Source organism: Lacerta agilis, chromosome 8 (assembly GCF_009819535.1).
Source record: "Lacerta agilis isolate rLacAgi1 chromosome 8, rLacAgi1.pri, whole genome shotgun sequence".
Taxonomy (NCBI): domain Eukaryota; kingdom Metazoa; phylum Chordata; class Lepidosauria; order Squamata; family Lacertidae; genus Lacerta; species Lacerta agilis.
Genome location: NC_046319.1, coordinates 60,837,263 through 60,855,097, shown reverse-complemented (window position 1 = coordinate 60,855,097; position 17,835 = coordinate 60,837,263). Strand labels below are relative to the sequence as shown.

The 17,835-nt window shown below is 46.2% G+C and overlaps 1 protein-coding gene across 3 annotated transcripts; it reads right to left on the bottom strand.

Annotated features, from left to right (window-relative positions):
- Nucleotides 1–814: 814 nt before the first annotated feature.
- On the bottom strand, nucleotides 815–9,938 carry FAM110D (family with sequence similarity 110 member D). 3 transcript variants are annotated; one of them, XM_033157824.1, is made up of 2 exons: nucleotides 9,857–9,937; nucleotides 815–3,511 (listed from the first exon to the last, which is right to left on the bottom strand). In XM_033157824.1, exon 2 carries the CDS (start codon nucleotides 3,178–3,180, stop codon nucleotides 2,128–2,130), a length of 1,053 nt encoding a protein of 350 aa, XP_033013715.1. In that variant the 5' UTR covers nucleotides 3,181–3,511; nucleotides 9,857–9,937; the 3' UTR covers nucleotides 815–2,127. The 3 variants fall into 3 exon arrangements, 2 of the variants coding, with proteins under 2 accessions (XP_033013715.1, XP_033013716.1); XM_033157825.1 differs by having other exon boundaries at nucleotides 815–3,466; XR_004427180.1 differs by lacking the exon at nucleotides 815–3,511 and adding an exon at nucleotides 8,637–8,729 and having other exon boundaries at nucleotides 9,857–9,938.
- Between the last annotated feature and the right edge of the window lie 7,897 nt (nucleotides 9,939–17,835).

Genomic DNA, 17,835 nt, shown 5'->3' with positions numbered 1-17,835 from the left:
ACTTAGTTCGTTCTGGAGGTCCATTCTTAACCTGAAACTGTTCTTAACCCAAGGTACCACTTTAGCTAACGGGGCCTCCCGCTGCCACCACGCCACCACCACACAATTTCTGTTCTCATCCTGAAGCAAAGTTCTTAACCTGAGGTACTATTTCTGGGTTAGCGGAGTCTGTAACCTGAAGCGACTGTAACCTGAAGCACCACTTTAATTTGTGGTCATTTTCTGTGCTTTCAGATGGGGTAGCCATTTTGTGTTCTGCCACGCCTCACAGCTGCCATTTTGTGATGGGCACCCATGACACTTGCTCAAAATTCCAAATGCACCCACTGGCCCCAAAGGGTTGACAACCTTTAATAGTAGCCTGATGCCCCCAACTGCAGCACAGGATGTTGCCTTTTTGAACCCAATCCCTTGACCGAAGACATCCTAGCAGCTGTCCTGTTTCACTCAAACTTCATAAAGCGATGCTGCAGCTGAGGAACCCATAGTTGAAGGAGATGATTGGACTAGATAGCCCTCGGGGTTCCTTCAAACCCTGCAGTTCTTTGATTCTATAAGTTATGACATTTCTGCCAGAAACCTTTGAGATGGAGTGGTTCTTTAAAAAGCTTGACTTTTATTAAGAATTCAGAAGCAACATTTCTTAATTGTAAATAAGATGTTAGCTGGCCTTCAGGAGGACCCATCAGTTACAGATCAATGATGGCTATGTTCTGCTTTGCACCATTGGAAGCAGTACGCCTCTGAATAAGAGTTGCTGAGAATCACAACTGGGGGGAGTGTTGTTGTGCTCAGGCCCTGCTTGTGGGCTTCCCATGGAGGCACCTGGTTGGCCACTGTGAGAACAGGATGCTGGACTACTTGGGCCACTGGCCTGATCCAGCAGGACACTTCTTACGTTCATAGCCAATCATTGAGAAAAAGGTTGAGCGCTTCTATTAATACCCATTCATAAAGCTAACCCCATCATCCTGAGCCATCAAAGCTGGTTCTGAAATCAAGGAAAGAGATACAAACATGGGTTTTGCTTTGAATATCTGGAGAATGTCCGAGGAAGGAAGGCACAGAAGGAAACAGAATTGGGTGCAGCACTGGGGGCCTGCCCTAGAGATTGTGTCAGTTCAGAGATTGCTCCTGTTCTTCCTGCTTACATTTCACAGAACGGCTCAGTAGAGTTAAAGAGTCCAAGGGCCTGGCAACCACAAAATGTTTCTCCCAGACTGCACGAAAACCACACAGTCTGAACTGGGGATTGTATACACCCCACTAGCCATAGTGGTGGTTCTCTGGCAGCTCGTTGCCAGAAGGGCTAAGCCTGAGATGATCTCCTGTTCATCATGTTTGCATCACATCCCTCCACAGAAATTTGGGGTTATCCCATGAGATGCTCTGGTTGTATCTTCACAACAACCCTGTGAGGTAGGCTAGGCAAAATGCATATGACTGGCTCAGGGTCTCCCAGGCAGGTTTATGGCCATGTGGGGGATTTGAACCCAAGCCTTCCCTCTCCAACACTCTAACCCCCTACACCATGCTGGCTGTTGATAACTGCGGGAGGGGAAGATTTACTCACACTCCTGCATGGGGAACTTGTGTCTCTCCAGGTGCTGTTGGACTCCAACTCCTATCAGCCTCAATCTGCATAGCCAAGAGTCAGGAATGATAGGAAATGTAGTCCAGCAATATCTGGAGAAACACAGGTTCCCCGTCCCTGCTATAGAATGTATTCTTTATATGCTGGTCACCACTACTCTTAGCTGGGGAAGAGAGCTAGGAGAAAAATTATTTGTCTCGAACCCCCAAATTTTGCCTTCATAATTTAGGCCTCAGTTGAAAATCACATTGGTCCCACGTGTATCCCTTTCTACTTCACAGGCATATTTGCATACAGGCAATGCAGGACTGTTTTAAACAGCATCCATCATACACCACTTGCTGTAATTCCATGGTGAGAGATGCTCCCTGCTCAGCTTCCCATGTTGGGAATGTTGCCATCATCAAGATGGCAAGAACTGGGCCCTCACTTAGGCACATGACTGGCACTTGCAAGGTTACAAGAACAGTGAGGCCCAGCCACCTGCCCCCCCTTTCCTGTGGAAAGAATTGCATTTGAGACCATGTTTCCATTCACACAGTGGACTCCTTGGCCACAGACAGGGCATGCTGGCAGCTGTACAGCCATTTAATGACACGGGCATTTCGCTCAATGACAGAGACTGATGTGAGTGGCTTCTCACTCAGCTCTTCTGCAGACAGCTCCTCTTCATTGAGTGAGAGACGGTCATGCTCAGAACTGGCTGACCCCACGCTCCCCAGGACAACACATGAGGACCCCAATTCCCAGCTCCCCGGCTTGAACCGCTCAGCTCCCAGCATCTCCACCAGGTTCTGGTCCAAGCCGCAGTAGTTAAAAAAACGCTCTTTCTCCGAGAGAGGGAGAGAATAACTTGGTGCCAGCTCTCTCTTGGAGTCTGATGGTTCTGGGCTCGTGGAAGAAGAGGTTTGGTCCATAACCAGCTGGGAGCTAGGCTGGTGTCCCAGGCTGCGTTCAGAAGCACATCCCACGGACGTCCTCATTAGAATGCCTACTGAACTTATGGTTCTTGTTTCTTCCTTTTCTGCCGGCACCCAGACCATGGAGGTTTCTTCCTGCGTGACTTGTAGCTGTCCATCTTCCAACATGCCTATAGAGGAAGGGGAGCCACCATGCCCATCTCTCAATGGGCCTTGAAACAGCCGCCTCACTAGGCTGTAGCCTTTGGTGTTCTCCTTGTTGACAGCCGAACAGTCCCGTTTCTGCCGGTAGATGACAAGTGAATCGGGCCTCAGCATGCGCCTGCCGCCCCCTCTCCGTGCTATGGGCGACTGAGGAGAAGGAGGCAGCTTCTTGGGCCCAAGGCCATCTTGGCCCACCTGAGAGAACTCGCCTTGTTGGTGGAGGGTCAAGGCTCTTCTGCCACAAGCAGACGACTGGAAGGTGTAGCAGAGCAACACTGGCTCTTGGCGACTGTTGATGACTTGTTGGGATTTGACGTATTTGGCTTTATCGGCCTCCAGCCTTTCCACGGCACTTGGGGTCCGCCCCCCGGTACTCCCCTCCAGCTGCTTACGGAGGTAGTCGGGCCCTCGGTTGAGCAGCCCAAGAGGGGAAAGTCCTTCTCCAGGAGACAGAGGCCTCATTTTATGTCCACAGTAGTGGGATAATGAGCAGCCTTCAGTTTCAGAAGGAGAGTTGTGAAGAGACTTTGTGATGTCAAGGTATCTCTGGGAGGTCGGGATGGCTGCCAGAGCTTTGCCCTGAACTGGGCAATAGGTTAAGTTGGTGGTTTTACCACTCTAGGTTTTGGCTGGTTTCTTCAGAATCTGTAACTGAACTCCTATGGCAGGACTTGTAACCAGCTTCCTGCTTCCTACTTCCTGTCATTAAAAGTTCAGCCACGCTGTGAAGATTAGGAAAATTCCTTTTCTGTGAATAGAGGAGTGGGTGGGTATCAACAGGTCAACAGTTACCCTAGAAGCAGAAAAGGTGGTCAATTAGTGATATAATACAAACTCTGAATGATATCTGTCAGAGGAAATGAGTCTAGAAAGAATGGAACAGTTGGTGACTAACAATAATAATCCTAGCAGTGAATGACTTTTGTTGAATGAGGTGAGCAGTTGTTGGCGTTGATACACTGTTGACATATAACTGATTCGGTGAATTGCAATGTTTTGACTCAGGCTACATCCACACAGTATGTTTAAAGCACTATGATACCACTTTAACAGCTATAGCTTCTCCTAAAGCATCCCAGGAACTGTAGTTTGTTAAGGGTTCTGAGAGTTATTAGGAGGCCCCTATTCCCCTCAAAGAGCTACCATTCCTTATGCCATTTAAATGGAAATTGCTATCAGCAATGAGTTTCCTATGCTGTCCCTCGTTCCAAGGAAAACTACCAGTAACCCTGGGTAAGTATCTGGAAGCCAAGGAATCTTGCACCCCTCAGAGGCTGGGGTGGCATGCAACAATATTGACCCTCTAGAGAGGTGACTCACCGTCTTGGAAGCATGAGCAGGGGAAGAATTTCAGTTTTGTGTTCTAGCATCAAAAGACTCCGTATTTGAAAACCAGGCCAATGCACCTGCCCCAAGGAAGGTGTAGCCAAGAGCCAAGACAAAACTCTAAAAACTCTAGACGGCAGCACTTGAAGTGGGAATGACCTGACCAGGAAAAGGAAACTCTGCTGGGCATGTTGTCAAAGGGCTCTGGGGTTTTTTGTGGGCTGAGGTTCCAAAAGGAAACAAAGCAGGAAAAAATAAAGGAGCCAGCAATCTTATCTTTACTGTCTCAGCCGTCCACAGAACAAAGCAAACTCTGCCAGGGAAAAGGGTATCTTTGGACTCCGCTCCAGGCGGTCAGTTATAGGAAGCAGGAGACAGCAGGAGGTTGGAAAAAGCCACCACAGTGTCATGGTTTCGCCTTCACTTCTATGCAGCTTGGAATAATCTAAAGGGGTTTCGGATTACGCGGGACCTTGATGTCCGCTTCCTTTTCAGAAAGAAATGCCAAGAAACTCGGGAGGTGCCTTTGGACAGGATGGCTTGCCTTTGATCTCAGGGCTAGCAGGGCAGAGCTTGGAGGAATCTGATGAGTCCAGGGGAGAGGCAGGGAGGAAATATGGCAGGTCACTGGTGGAACCTCATTGGCAAGACCCACTAATCCATTGGCTAAGCATGGCAGAATTGGAAGCTTACTGGCTTGTCAGATTTCATGACTGCTAACCGAGGGTCTAGGGCCCTTCCAGACTGATGGGGATTTTGTGTGTGCGCGGGTTTATTCTGCAGCAGTGCGGCATGTCATTAACACATTAATAGGGCACTAGTGGTAGATTTGCACTGAAATGTCCATGCACCAGTCCCCATTATTATTTAGTTGTTCTGCGGTGCTTCCCCAATGTTATTACATTCATCGCCATCTGAAAGCGCGGATCCAGCCTCCAAGGAATGCAATGCAACAGCACTCCTTGGCAGTGCCTCCCCACCCCACCCCACCCCCCTATGCCACCTCTACAGTGGCCTCTTGGTGAATTGGAGGCTCTGCTAGTCTCCTCCCAGCTCTAGGGAGGAAATGGTGGGGGTCGCCCTCTGCAATCTCCTGGGCTCTGCACCTGCCTGGCATAAATCAGAGCAGGCCCCTTTCCCCCTCCCCCCTGCAATGGCCCACTTCAACCACTGGCTAAGGTTGATTTGATTGCCTCAAAGAATACTGGGAATTGCATCTCTATGAGGGGTAAAACTACAGGGCCCAGAATTCTTTTGAGGTGGGAAAATACATGCTTTAAAGGTGCAGTGTGTACACAGCTAGATAGTTAACCTTAGAATCATAGAACTGTAGAGTTGTGCAAGACAGGAATCTCTTGCCCAACATGGGGCTCGAACCCATGACCCTGAGATTAAGAGTCTTATGCTCTACTAACCGAGCTATCCCTTGAGTCGTTTTTAGCTGCAACCTCACCTAAGAACCAGTATATATGCAAATATAATGTTTTGTCTTATTCTCATGGTCCTTCCTGTTGGAATAATGCACATCTTTGTTGTTGTGCGGACTATTAATATAATTTGATATAGCTGGGACCTCTGCCGGCCATAACCAGGTCCTGGCACTTAGTTCAGAGGTGGTAAATGCCTCCCCCTCTTTCACTCCTCCCACCCAGTAGGAATCACAGATGGTTACTTTTCTATTAGGAGAGACACACAAATGGTTCAGCAACAGCCACTTCATCATACACAGGAGGTGCTCAGAACAGAAGAGTAAATGGGATTCACACCAAATATCTGGCACATGCTAAGTAGCCCAAAGCCATTTGTCTCTGGGAAATGCAGTGAGTATTTCCTTGCTACATTAATCCAAATAGACTTAAAGAGTTCTCAGAAACAAATAAAAAAAGCCACACTTGGTCACTTGTTTTTGCAAATAATGTGTGATGTAAATAGCGGGGCTGGAGGACACACTTTTGGAACCTAGGAAGCTGCCTTTTACTGAGACCTTTGGTCCATCTAGCTGAGTATTATCTGTGCCGACAGCAGCAGCTCTCCAGGGTTTTGGGAGAGGGGACATTTCCAGTCTCACCTAGAGATGCCAGGAATGGAACCTGAAACCTGCTGCAGGCAAATCATGCACTCTCCCAATGAGCTACGGCCCTTCCCCTAAACGTAAAGTGAGATTCTAGTCCTCATCGTTCTGAATAAAGGTCTGAGTTAAATAGGAACGTAAGGCAGTTGTCTTACACTGAGTCAGGCCTTTATCAATCCAGCTCAGTTAAACAGGTCAGTGTAGATCCAGCCTGGCTCTTTCTCCTGACCGCATGGGCTTGTCTAGGAACCGAACCCAGGGCCCTCTAGAACCCAAAGCAAGAATCCCACTCCAGAGACCAATCAACCTTGAAGACCAACAAACAATACCGAGGTAGATGGACCAATGGTCTGAACTTTCTCTGGATGCAGTTCTCAAATGTAGCTCCCTAGGGAATTAGGCCAGGGCTTTTCGTCATCCATGCTTTCAAGATTCCTTAACTGCAGATATTGGGGGAAGGGGCAGGTTTCAAAGGAGAAGCTTCATATACGGAGAACATTTATTCTGTCACCAAACAGTGCATTACTAATTTATCTTGTTTAGCAAAAATTATGCATAAAAGTAGTAAAACCTCTCATTGTTTTATATGAGACTGGATAGGGCCACCTAACACCTACCCAGTGAAAGCTATTATCCTTTGGGGATGCCATGATAGACAGGTCTTCAAACACAGCTTCTGCAAGTGGCTTGAGCAACTGTCTGGCTCCTTGAGTCACCCCAATGTGAGTCCAATGTTAATCCTTATGCAATCAGCTATGTCAGCTTTCCTGTAGCTTCCCAGCCCTATTGCAAGAGGAGAGGAAGCTGCAGAGGGTCCCCATTGCTCCATCCCTTGTAGCGAAAAGACCAGCTGTTTCCTGAGCTGTCTGCAACCCACTGCCTCTCCCTTCCTCTTTGCCCTGTGCAACTTCTTACTTTCTATTTGCTCATGGTTTTGGGGGGAAAGCAGCACTAAGGGCCCTTCCAGACCGAGGTTTTATTGGGGGTATATTATTTAAGCCACAGAAGATGTGCTGATTGGAAGTGAAGCAGTGTAACTTTGGCAGGAGCAAAGAATACAGTATTGAAAGCAGGATTGCATATGGCTGCTCCAATATCACCATGAATGCTGAATAAAAGGGACATCTAGAAGGGGCCCTAAGTATATCTGGTTATCAGTACAAAGAGAGAAATTGCACATCCTGGAAAAGGCCCAGATTCCTTTGTACAGCCCCTCAAGTGATGCCCCTTTCCTTATCCTGGGTCTCCTGCAGAGCCAGCCTTGCACCATGCAGTGTGTCAGATGCTGGGGAGACTGCTTCTCCTGCGCCCCAACTCCTAGTCATTCCCACCCTTCTGAGCTGGCACCTTAGTAGAGGTGCCTCCAGACAACGTATTTACCAATCATTCCCCCTGGCTGTGGGGTGTTTTCATGTCTCCTTGTTAATAATCCACTCTCCTCACACTGCCAAAGCATTTCCTTCACTTTCCAAACCGCAAAAAAACTCCAGTATGGATAGCCTTAGTTAGGCCACCATCTTTCATCATGTGCTTCCCTTCAACCCCAGGGGAATAATAATACTAGATTGGCTTATAGGGTTTGGGGAAGATTGCCAAGATAATTTATGCTTTAAGCATAGAATCAACTGTAGAGTTGGAAAGGACCACAAGGGTCATCCAGCCCCCAACCCTTGCAATGCAGCAATATTTTGCCCAACTTGGGGCTCAAACCCACGATTAAGCATCTCATGCCCTACAGACTGAGCTAGCCCAGCACTTAGGTAATATAAGTGCTGTATAGGAACACTGGGTCCTGCTTTCAATACTGGGCCCTTCTAAACTATATATTTAAAGCAGTATCATGCCACGTTAAACCATCATGGCTTCCCTCCCCCCAAAGAATGCTGGGAACTATAGTTTGGTAAGGGTGTTCAGAGTTGTTTGGGGGGGAGGGGCTATTCCCCTCTCACAGCTACAACCCCCAGAGTTTCCTGGGAAGAGGAACCGATTGCTAAAGTATGCATGAAATTGTAGCCTTATTATTGTGTCCATAACATGCTGCAGAATACAAGCATGGGGTTGGGATGGGTTTTTGGAAGACGCCTGTACGTGAATTTGTTTTATGTGTGTAGATCAGTGCATGCTGACCAACACACAGTCTTCGCACACCCAACAGTCTAGAGGAGCCCTCAGAGAGCCAGGATTGGCTGCAGCCGCTCATCATTTTTTTTTACTCTGTGGCAATGCAAAAAACCCGATTCCTTGCTGCCACGCACTCTGTAGGCTGACCTCAAGAGGAGGATACCCACCTCCTTCTAAACCTTGCAAAGGTCAGCCAGCTTTCTCCCTAGGATGCCAGGAGAGAAGTCATCCTCCCCAGGCTACAGAACGAGACCCCCCAATTACAGCTGAACTTTTTGCCTCTTGAATCCACAGCTATAAATAAGCGCGCCTGGGGCAAGCAGCCTCCCTCCTCCCTGCGACACACCCGCCAGAGGAGGGTTTTAACTACAGGGCAGCCCTGGCCAAACGGGATACCGAGAGGAGGCTAAAAAAGAAAGAGAGTCGCATTCTGGGTTGCTCACCACAGGAAATACCTGCTAGCAAAGCAGATGGGTGGTCTGTCGAGTTCTGCCTGTAAGGACAAAAATGAAAATGGGGTCTTATGGTATTAGGAAAATAGAAAGCTGGCTTTCTGGTGTTTTTCTAGTGTTTCAGGCAGGATTCTCTCCCAGCTCTGCCTGGCCCTGGAGATGCTGAGGATTGAACCTGGGGACCTTACAATATTCTACCGCTGTGCTATAGCCCATTTCCAGAGGGTGGCACACAACAGATTTACAAGTTTATTGCGTCCAGTGCTTCTGTACACTAAATCTCATTTTGTCACACGCATATAAATTGTTTTCCTGAAGCTTGTGGCACTGGTCTTTATTGATTGATCGCAGGGATCTGCCTCCTGCCCTTCAGTCAAATTTCTAGGGCAAGTTACAGATTTTCAAAATATATAAAAATGTTAAAAGTGGGCAAAAATACACCAAGAACAGCAGAATCTACAAGAGCAACACCAACCTAAAAAAACCCATACAATGCAACCATCAGCAAAGATCAAATAGATTGTGGCTGAAAGCCTATACACACACACTTTCCTAGGAGTAAGCCCTATGGAACTCATTGCATAGGATTGCTTTGTAAATTAAATTGAAAGATCTGAGAAAACAAGAAGGTTTTCACCTGGTACTCATAAAACCCCATTGTTTGAACCTCCCCATTTTGTCTACCCAAAGTTATGCTATCACAATGTATTTGTTAGTATTTCTTTACAGTAGCACAAGACTCTTATTTTTTTGGGGGGGGAGGCTGGGTTCCTAGAGCTCAAAAATCTACATGTTCATCCAAATTCATAAAGCACAAGATTACTTTTGGGAGATTTCCTAGAGCAGGAATATCCTCAGTTCATCCAAATTCATAAAGCACACACACACACCTACCTGAGCAGCTAATCAGACACCACCACCGTTCCAAAAATGTATCTGCTTTTCGCTGCAGGAGATCCAAGTTCAATCCCTGTGACATCACCTGGCAAGTCTAGGAAGTTACCCTGTCTGAAATACTGGAGAGCTGCTGCCTGGCAGCATGGAAAATCCTGATGAGCAAATGGTCTGACTCGCTATAACAAGGCTGCTTCCTATGACCCACACTCGCTGGCTTTGGAGCCAGGGAGCCTCTAGAAGCAGGTAAGGATATCCCCAAAGAGGCACTCACCTTGCTATCCTGGCCAAAGACATGTCAACGGGGCTTTGCCATCTCCAGCAAAAGGTGGCCAGGCAGCCGGGCAAAGTGAGCTTAGCATCTGCAGCAGCAGGCTGCCTGTAAATATGGGCTGCCAGGGCAGGAAGACACAAACAAGCTCCCTCCCTCCCCTGCCTTAACCCTTTCTGAACTGAGCTGCCCCAGGCATGATGCTACTGACCCCTTCCATGCCACAGTCTTTATTGCCCCTCAGAGCCTTTCTGCATTTCTGCCAACAGCATTAACCCTTCTGCTTCTCACACATCCCTCGGTGTTGCGTTAATGACATTTGTTTTCAGAAATCCAAAAAGCGAGGTGGTCTTGGGTGTGTGCCATTTTTGCATGTGCTGCACCTGCAACTTAGGTGTAAAACTGACTTATTGTGTCTGCAAGAAGCTGATGAAGTATATGGAAACACCGTTTACCTTCCCGCCGGAGCGGTACCTATTTATCTACTTGCACTTTGACGTGCTTTCGAACTGCTAGGTGGGCAGGAGCTGGGACCGAGCAATGGGAGCTCACCCCGTCGCGGGGATTCAAACCGCCGAGATACTGCTGTGGAAATGACATTCCCTACAACCAAGCACACACTTCAGCCTAGTATATAGGCTATATAACACTTCTTTCAAGCTTAATTTCAGCACAAAAAATGAGTAGGGAGAGGGGACTTTGTGGATAGCAGGAAAGGCCTTTTTGGGCATATGTGTGTCCACAGGTGCCATGGCAAGCCTTGCTGCCCTGACCAACTTGGGCCCTAAATATCTGGACACCCACCTCCATCCATACAGACCCTCTTGAATTTTAAGATCAGCAGAGGGGGCCCCTCATGGTAGTCCACCCCCTTCAGAAGTGCAAGGAATGGCAGCCCGGGGAAAGGACTTTCTCTGTGGTTTTTAATCGTATGGTTGTTGTAACCTGTCCTGAGGGCCCCATGGTGAAAGGCTGGTTTAATCAATCAATCAAACCAACCAACCAACCAACAAACAAATGGCCTTGTTGTTGGCATTCGTCAGTCTCAGGAGACAATGAAGGAGTGTGCCTTTATGGGTGAAGTCAAACCATTAGAAGGTTGCAACTCCTGTTGTGGCTGTAGAGACCAATACAGGAGAGACATGTTTTGTTGCAACTGGGGCAGATGAAGGAATCTGGTTGTGCTGCTGCAGGTGTATCTTATAACAGTACCATGGTGTTTCAACTCTTTGCACTCCTCCCAGCAGTTATTCTCCTCTGGTCACTACTATGGATACGTGACCTGCCTGCCTGTCTGTCTCCAGGCACTGCAGGGTGGGTAAATCTGCCAGTTTTCCCCCTGTCAGTTTCTAATATTTTCTATTCTAAATTCAGTTCTCCACATTTCCACATTTAAAAAAACAACAACAACCCCCAAACATATAAACAAACACATATTTTCATTAAAAACCACCAGCATAAAGTGTACATTTGTATGTGATTTTGCCTAATATACACATTTTTGCACCTCAGTTATCCCAAATATAGGGACGCGGGTGGCGCTGTGGTCTAAACCACAGAGCCTAGGGCTTGCCGATCAGAAGGTCAGCGGTTCAAATCCCCGCGACGGGGTGAGCTCCCGTTGCTCGGTCCCTGCTCCTGCCACCTAGCAGTTCGAAAGCACGTCAAAATGCAAGTAGATAAATAGGTACCGCTCCAGCGGAAAGGTAAACAGCATTTCTGTGCGCTGCTCTGGTTCGCCAGAAGCTTAGTCATGCTGGCCACATGAGCTGGAAGCTGTACACCGGCTCCCTCGGCCAGTAAAGCGAGATGAGTGCCGCAACCCCAGAGTTGTCTGCGAGTGGACCTAATGGTCAGGGGTCCCTTTACCTTTACCTTTTACTATATAGGGGGGCAGGTATCAACATGAGTCACTTTTTGCAGCAAAAACAGTGTGTTTTAGCACCTTAAAGACAAACAAATGCATTAAATGGCCTAAGCGTTTATGGACCAGAAAGTCCACTTATTCAGATATGCATTAATCTAATTGTGGTCCTTGGGTCTGTCTGGCACTGACAGGGTTAAGAGCCAGAGCCTCTTTTCCGCCCCACCCTGCCCTGCTCCCTCCCAGTCAAGAGGAAGTTTTGATGATACTCTTTCCTGGGGAGATTTAAATTGCAGGAAGCCACAATAGAACCTATAGCAGTTGCCAGAGGTTATTTTTGTGGCTGGTCTTTGAATTGCTCAGAATGTTGCTCCTTTTTAAGAAAAACAATTAGAATATCCTCCCCCCAGTAGAGTTACTATAGCAAATGGAAAATAAAACAAGAGAAATGTTTGAGATATAAAATACAGGAGATTGCTTTTAAACTGTTAACACACAATATATAATATACAAAAGAACTACAAATTGTTTTTATACATATTTTTTATTTTAATTTTAGACCACTTAGAGATTTTGTTACAATCAAACAGTGTGTGTGTGTGCGCGCACGCTTGCACTCCCAGCAATAATAAATAATAATTGACATAAACTGTAATTCCCCCTCCCCCGCACCAATAGATAACAAAGCAGTTCCATTTCTATAAAGAGCCTCTGGACATCCTTTTTATGGTATATTCATTATATTTTGTGCTCATGGTGGTATCAGGGAGGTTGTGCATAATCCAGCTTTCAGAGGTTTTGGGGCAGTCACACTTTGTTCCCCATCAGTGTACGTCCCATAGATTCCTGCTGAAATCATGTCACTTTTTTATTCCGTAAGTGCTCTGGGGGGAATTTTCATTTGGAGATCGAAAGGGGACATGGATGACATCCATGGGCATAGCCAGCATTTTTGTTTGGGGGGGGGGGGCGCAGGCTTTTGTTAGGGGAGCAGATCCTCAGATTTGTATTGATTGGGGCAGGGCAGCTTCCCCCACTGGCTACGCCCATTATGAAGTTGATTAGATATGCTGTTCCAACCCAGAAGCAAAAATAAATTAAATGGTTATCGGCAGCCTAAAAGGAAAAAAAAGCTCAAGACTGGTCTTTCTCCCCCTCCCAAAATCTCAATAACAATTGAGCTCTTCTGCTCTTGCCGAGGCAGCAGGCCACACTGTGTGTGTGTGTGTGTGTGTGTGTGTGTGTGTGTGTGTGTGTGTGTTGCGCCGGCTGTTTTCCCCTCCCTCATGCCGACAAAGAGCTGGCATGCCTATCAGAGACCGGATACTAGCCTGCACCCTGCTTGGTCAAATGGGGATGCAGGCTGAGACTTGGGCAGTGTCAGGGGGCGAATTCATCTTTGCAAGGGAGCTTGGCAAACTGAGTTCCCTTGCATGGTGAGTAGTTCCTTTGCGAGGACTGAGGTTCCTGGGAAACCGAGTTTTTCAGCCATTTGGGGCTTTCTGTTGGGGGGGGGTTCTGTTTTTTGAAGCTGTTTTTGTTTTTGAACCTGAACAACCATGGCTCCCCACCCCCCCCAGTTTTGATCCTGGGTACGCCCCTGTTCCAACCCACTACGAAACACTTGATCTACAAATATTACAGCACTAAATCTAAAATACCAGTACCCAGACTCTTGTCTTGTCTTGGGGACAAGGCATCCCTTGAGACTGGCCTGGAAGCTGCAGCTAATGCAGAAAGCTGTGGCCAGGTGACTGGAGTGGATATGTACACATTCAACCTGTGCTGAGACCAGTGCCGGATTTGCATATAAGCTGAACAAGCTACAGCTTAGGGCCCTACTCTCTTGGGGCCCCCCAAAAAAATTAAAGGAAAAAAGAAAACTGTATGTACATTTCTAAAATATAAGATAAAAAACAAATAAAATAAAACCTACATACAGCAACACTGTTTTGTGTTGTGTAGGCTCCTATGATGTACCGGTAAGTAATGGGCCATGCCTGCTAGCCTGCTCCCTAAAATATCACTAGTTTGCTCATTTCTATATATAGGGTGCCTACATTCTGCATGTGCAAATGGCTTTAGATACCTATTAGGTCCATAAATTACCATATAGCATATATTCAACACAGAAAACAGCAACAATTTGTTGTTGACAAAGGACGGCTGGACATATAAAGGGCCCCATTACCTTCAGTAGCTTAGGGCCTCATCAAACCTAAATCCGGTCCTGGCTGTGGCAACTGCACAGGCTGCTGATCAGGTACTGGGCAATGTTCAAGTCCTTGTTACTAACATATATAGAAAGCCCTTGAACAGCTTCGGACCAGGTTACCTGAAAGATTGCCTGGCCCTGTATAGACCGCTAAGATCACTTAGATCATCTGGGGAAATTCTACTGGTGGCACCACGCCCTACAGAATATCACAGGGCGGTGACTCCAAGTGGGTATCTCCTGCCATGTGGAATGTCCTTTGCTCTGCCAGTCATGGAGCATCACCCATCAGTTGCTTCAGGTGCCTTTTCTATTTTGCTTAGGTTTCCTCTGTTACCTGTTAGGCTTCCTCTGGACCCTGTTATTTCTTAATTCCTCTTTTAACCTGTTTTTGATGTTGCATCTTTGCTTTTTGTGATGCTGGGTTTTCTGTTGTTGCATTTTGTATGCCGCTTTGAGATTTTAAATCATTTATTGGCTTTGAAATGCTGCTAAATGAATGACCGTGCAAACACAAGCGAACCGGTACCTTGCTCCTTAACCTCCAAAGATTTAAAACTCGGCAGCCAAAGCAGGGTCCCTAAGCATGACTTCCTGCTGAAAGATCCCCTTTCCTTCTCCCATTGCTGTATCTCCAAAGTGGAAGATTCCGCATGTCCCATCTGAAATAGGGGCAGGAGGTCTCGGTGCAAGGAAACCTTGCAAAGTCAGCTTGAGTGACAGAGACAGATGCTGCCACCGAAGCTACTCCAGCTGTCCAGATAAAAAGGCCAAAGGGCAGGGGGAAATCGCACACAGCTATGTGGAAGGATACATGGGCATCTCTTGCTGAGAAAAGCAAAAGCAAACCACCAGCAGCAATATACTGGTATTTACTACGACTAGTCAAAATAAGTAACCTTCCTAGAGAGCAGCCAATGCCTCGATCCGTGGTCTGGCTTGCACAGCACAATAAGCCAAACAACGGCTTACCCGGACTGCGTGAACCTGCATGCTCCCCAAGAGGAGCACACAGTCACTCCTGCCAAGTATGAGCTAAGCCAAGGTTATCTTCACTAACCATAAGCTGTAGCCAATTGCAAACCTTTTAAGCCATGCCTTTCACTAGGAACATAGGAAGCTGCCTTATACAGAGCAAGTCCTTTGGTCCATCTAGCCCAGGGGTGGTCAACTTTTTTATACCTACCGCTCACTAATGCATCTTTCTTGATGGTAAAATTTCCTTACCGCCCACCAGTACTCGATGAAAGGAGGATTCAGTTTGTGCTGTAGAACCCCCTACCGCCCACCTATAATCCTGAAACGTCCACTAGTGGGCGGTAGGGACCAGGTTGACAACCCCTGATCTAGCCGGTGGTGGCTGGTGCCCACTAGTAGGGCAGAACACAGGGAGGCCAACACTAGGGGGAGCCGGAGCCAACAAAAGCCAGAGCCAACTGAAAAATTCCAGTTTTCTCCCCATACGCAATCCTGCTTTCAATACTATTTGTAACTGCAAATGTTCTGGGGTGGTGATACTGCTTCATTTCCAGTCAGGCAGATCCTGTAATTTGCTGCTGAAATCCCATAAATGTTGTGTTGGGTTGTGTTTTGTGTTGTGTTGTGTTATGTTGTGTTTGTTTTGTGAGGCATTTGTAGTGCTGCAGCCTCTCCAGACAGCAACAATGTGGCAACATTGGGGAAGTAAAGCAGAACTAATAAAGCTGAACAAATCCACCACCGGTGCACTATTATTGTGTCAAAAATGCGTTGCAGAATACACCGGAAATAAAACAGCAGTGTGAAGGGGCTCCAAATCCACAGGCCAGAGCTGATGTGGAAATTATTTCACACCTAGACTTTATCTGGAGGAGCTACTTTCCCTGTGAGAGCCAGTGTGGTGTAGTGGTTAAGAGCGGTAGACTCGTTATCTGGGGAACCGGGTTCGCGTCTCCACTCCTCCACATGCAGCTGCTGGGTGACCTTGGGCTAGTCACACTTCTCTGAAGTCTCTCAGCCCCACTCACCTCACAGAGTGTTTGTTGTGGGGGAGGAAGGGAAAGGAGAATGTTAGCCGCTTTGAGACTCCTTTGGGTAGTGAAAAGCGGGATATCAAATCCAAACTCTTCTTCTTCTTCTTCTTCTTCTTCTTGTGTGGAAAAATGATGATGATGATGATGTTAATAATGATAACAATTATGCAACTCAAGGAAAATGGTCGGTGATAGGGAAATGAGGCATTCAGGCAACAGAGCATACAGGCTTGTCAAATCCTACTTTTGGGAAGTGAGAGGATGCTGGGCTGGAAATAGCAAGCCAGACAAAGAACAAACAAATGTTTAAAATAGTCTGACTGCTGCCTCCTGTGGTGTGAATCATCTCGGTTTCCAATGGCTTCTTATTTTCAATGCGGCAAAACACTCACAAAGGCAAAAGTGAATGACTCGCACATCTGAGTGTGGGATTCCCATCAGGAGGGAACTAAGGAATTGAATGATATATTTGTGGCCTAATACGAGGCATGGGAAAACCAGCTACTATTTCCCTTTTCCCTTTTCCCTTTTTGAAGTTTGACAAAAAAACTTCAGGGCTTTTTCCCCCAGCTGGAACTCATTGGAACTGAGTTCCGGCACTTCTAGGGTGGGCACCATTGCCATTATAAGAGAACAAGGGAGATGTTCTTGCACCTCTTTTTCTAGAAAAAAAATGGTACAACTTTATTACATTTACACATAGATGGAAAATCTCTTATCACTGATTGCTATATAAAGATGGAATTATTAACAAACTGGCGTCGATGTATGCTTGCTTGCTTATTTATTTATTTATAACATTTTTATACCCCTTGATTGTAAAAAAAAACACAACCCCACAACAACCTGTAAGCAGTTTACAATATAAAATAAAGCATTAAAATAATTAATAAAAACAGTGGTGTTCAAAGGTGATTAAGATCAACAGTAGCTAGAAAGAGGTAAAATGTATGCAAACTCTCCACATGTCTGGATAGGCTTGCTTAAACAAAAATGTTTTAAGCAGACGCCAAAAAGAGTACAATGAAGTCTCTGCCTCTGATGTCAATAGGCTGGGTGTTCCAAAGCATAGGTGCTGCCACAGTAAAATAAAAATAAAAATGGTTTTAATTAGTATTATGTGGAACCATTAACAGAGACAGTTCTGTGGACTGAAGCAGCCAGCTGGGCATATGAAGGATAAAGTGATCCCACACAGGTAAACTGATTCCAAGCTGTTAAGGACTTTGTATGCTAACAGTTATACAATGAACTGGGGTCAGTAGCAAACAAGCTACTAGTGTCAATCTCTGAGCAGAGGTTTTACAGGTGAAACTCGAAAAATTAGAATATCGTGGAAAAGTCCATTTATATAAGCAATTGTTTTCATTAGCTACTGGAGTTTAATATATGAGATAGACTCATGACATGCAAAGCGAGATATGTCAAGCCTTTGTTTGTTATAATTGTGATGATTATGGCATACAGCTAATGAAAACCCCAAAGTTGAAATTGTTAATTTGGAGTTCTCATCAGCTGTATGCCATAATCATCACAATTATAACAAATAAAGGCTTGGCATATCTCGCTTTGCATGTCATGAGTCTATCTCATATATTAGTTTCACCTTTTAAGTTGAATTACTGAAAGAAATGAACCTTTCCACAATATTCTAATTTTTTGAGTTTCACCTGTATATGCTGGCAGGGTCTCACTCCTTTGTGGAGTCACTGTTAGCAAAGGCACTTAAATAACGTAGATGGAGTCCAGAAAGAAGAACCCTGAGTAAACTTTGCTGAGTAAAGTGAAGAGAATCAGTGTATAATTTGAGGCGAAAGGGACAGAGAAGTTCCGTGCTTCTTAGGTCAGGTTGTATACATAGCAAGGAGGCATTCAACCAAATACACAGAGG

Excerpts from the sequence above, each read along its gene's own strand:
- FAM110D (XM_033157824.1), bottom strand. The coding sequence starts at position 3,180 with ATGAGGCCTCTGTCTCCTGGAGAAGGACTTTCCCCTCTTGGGCTGCTC.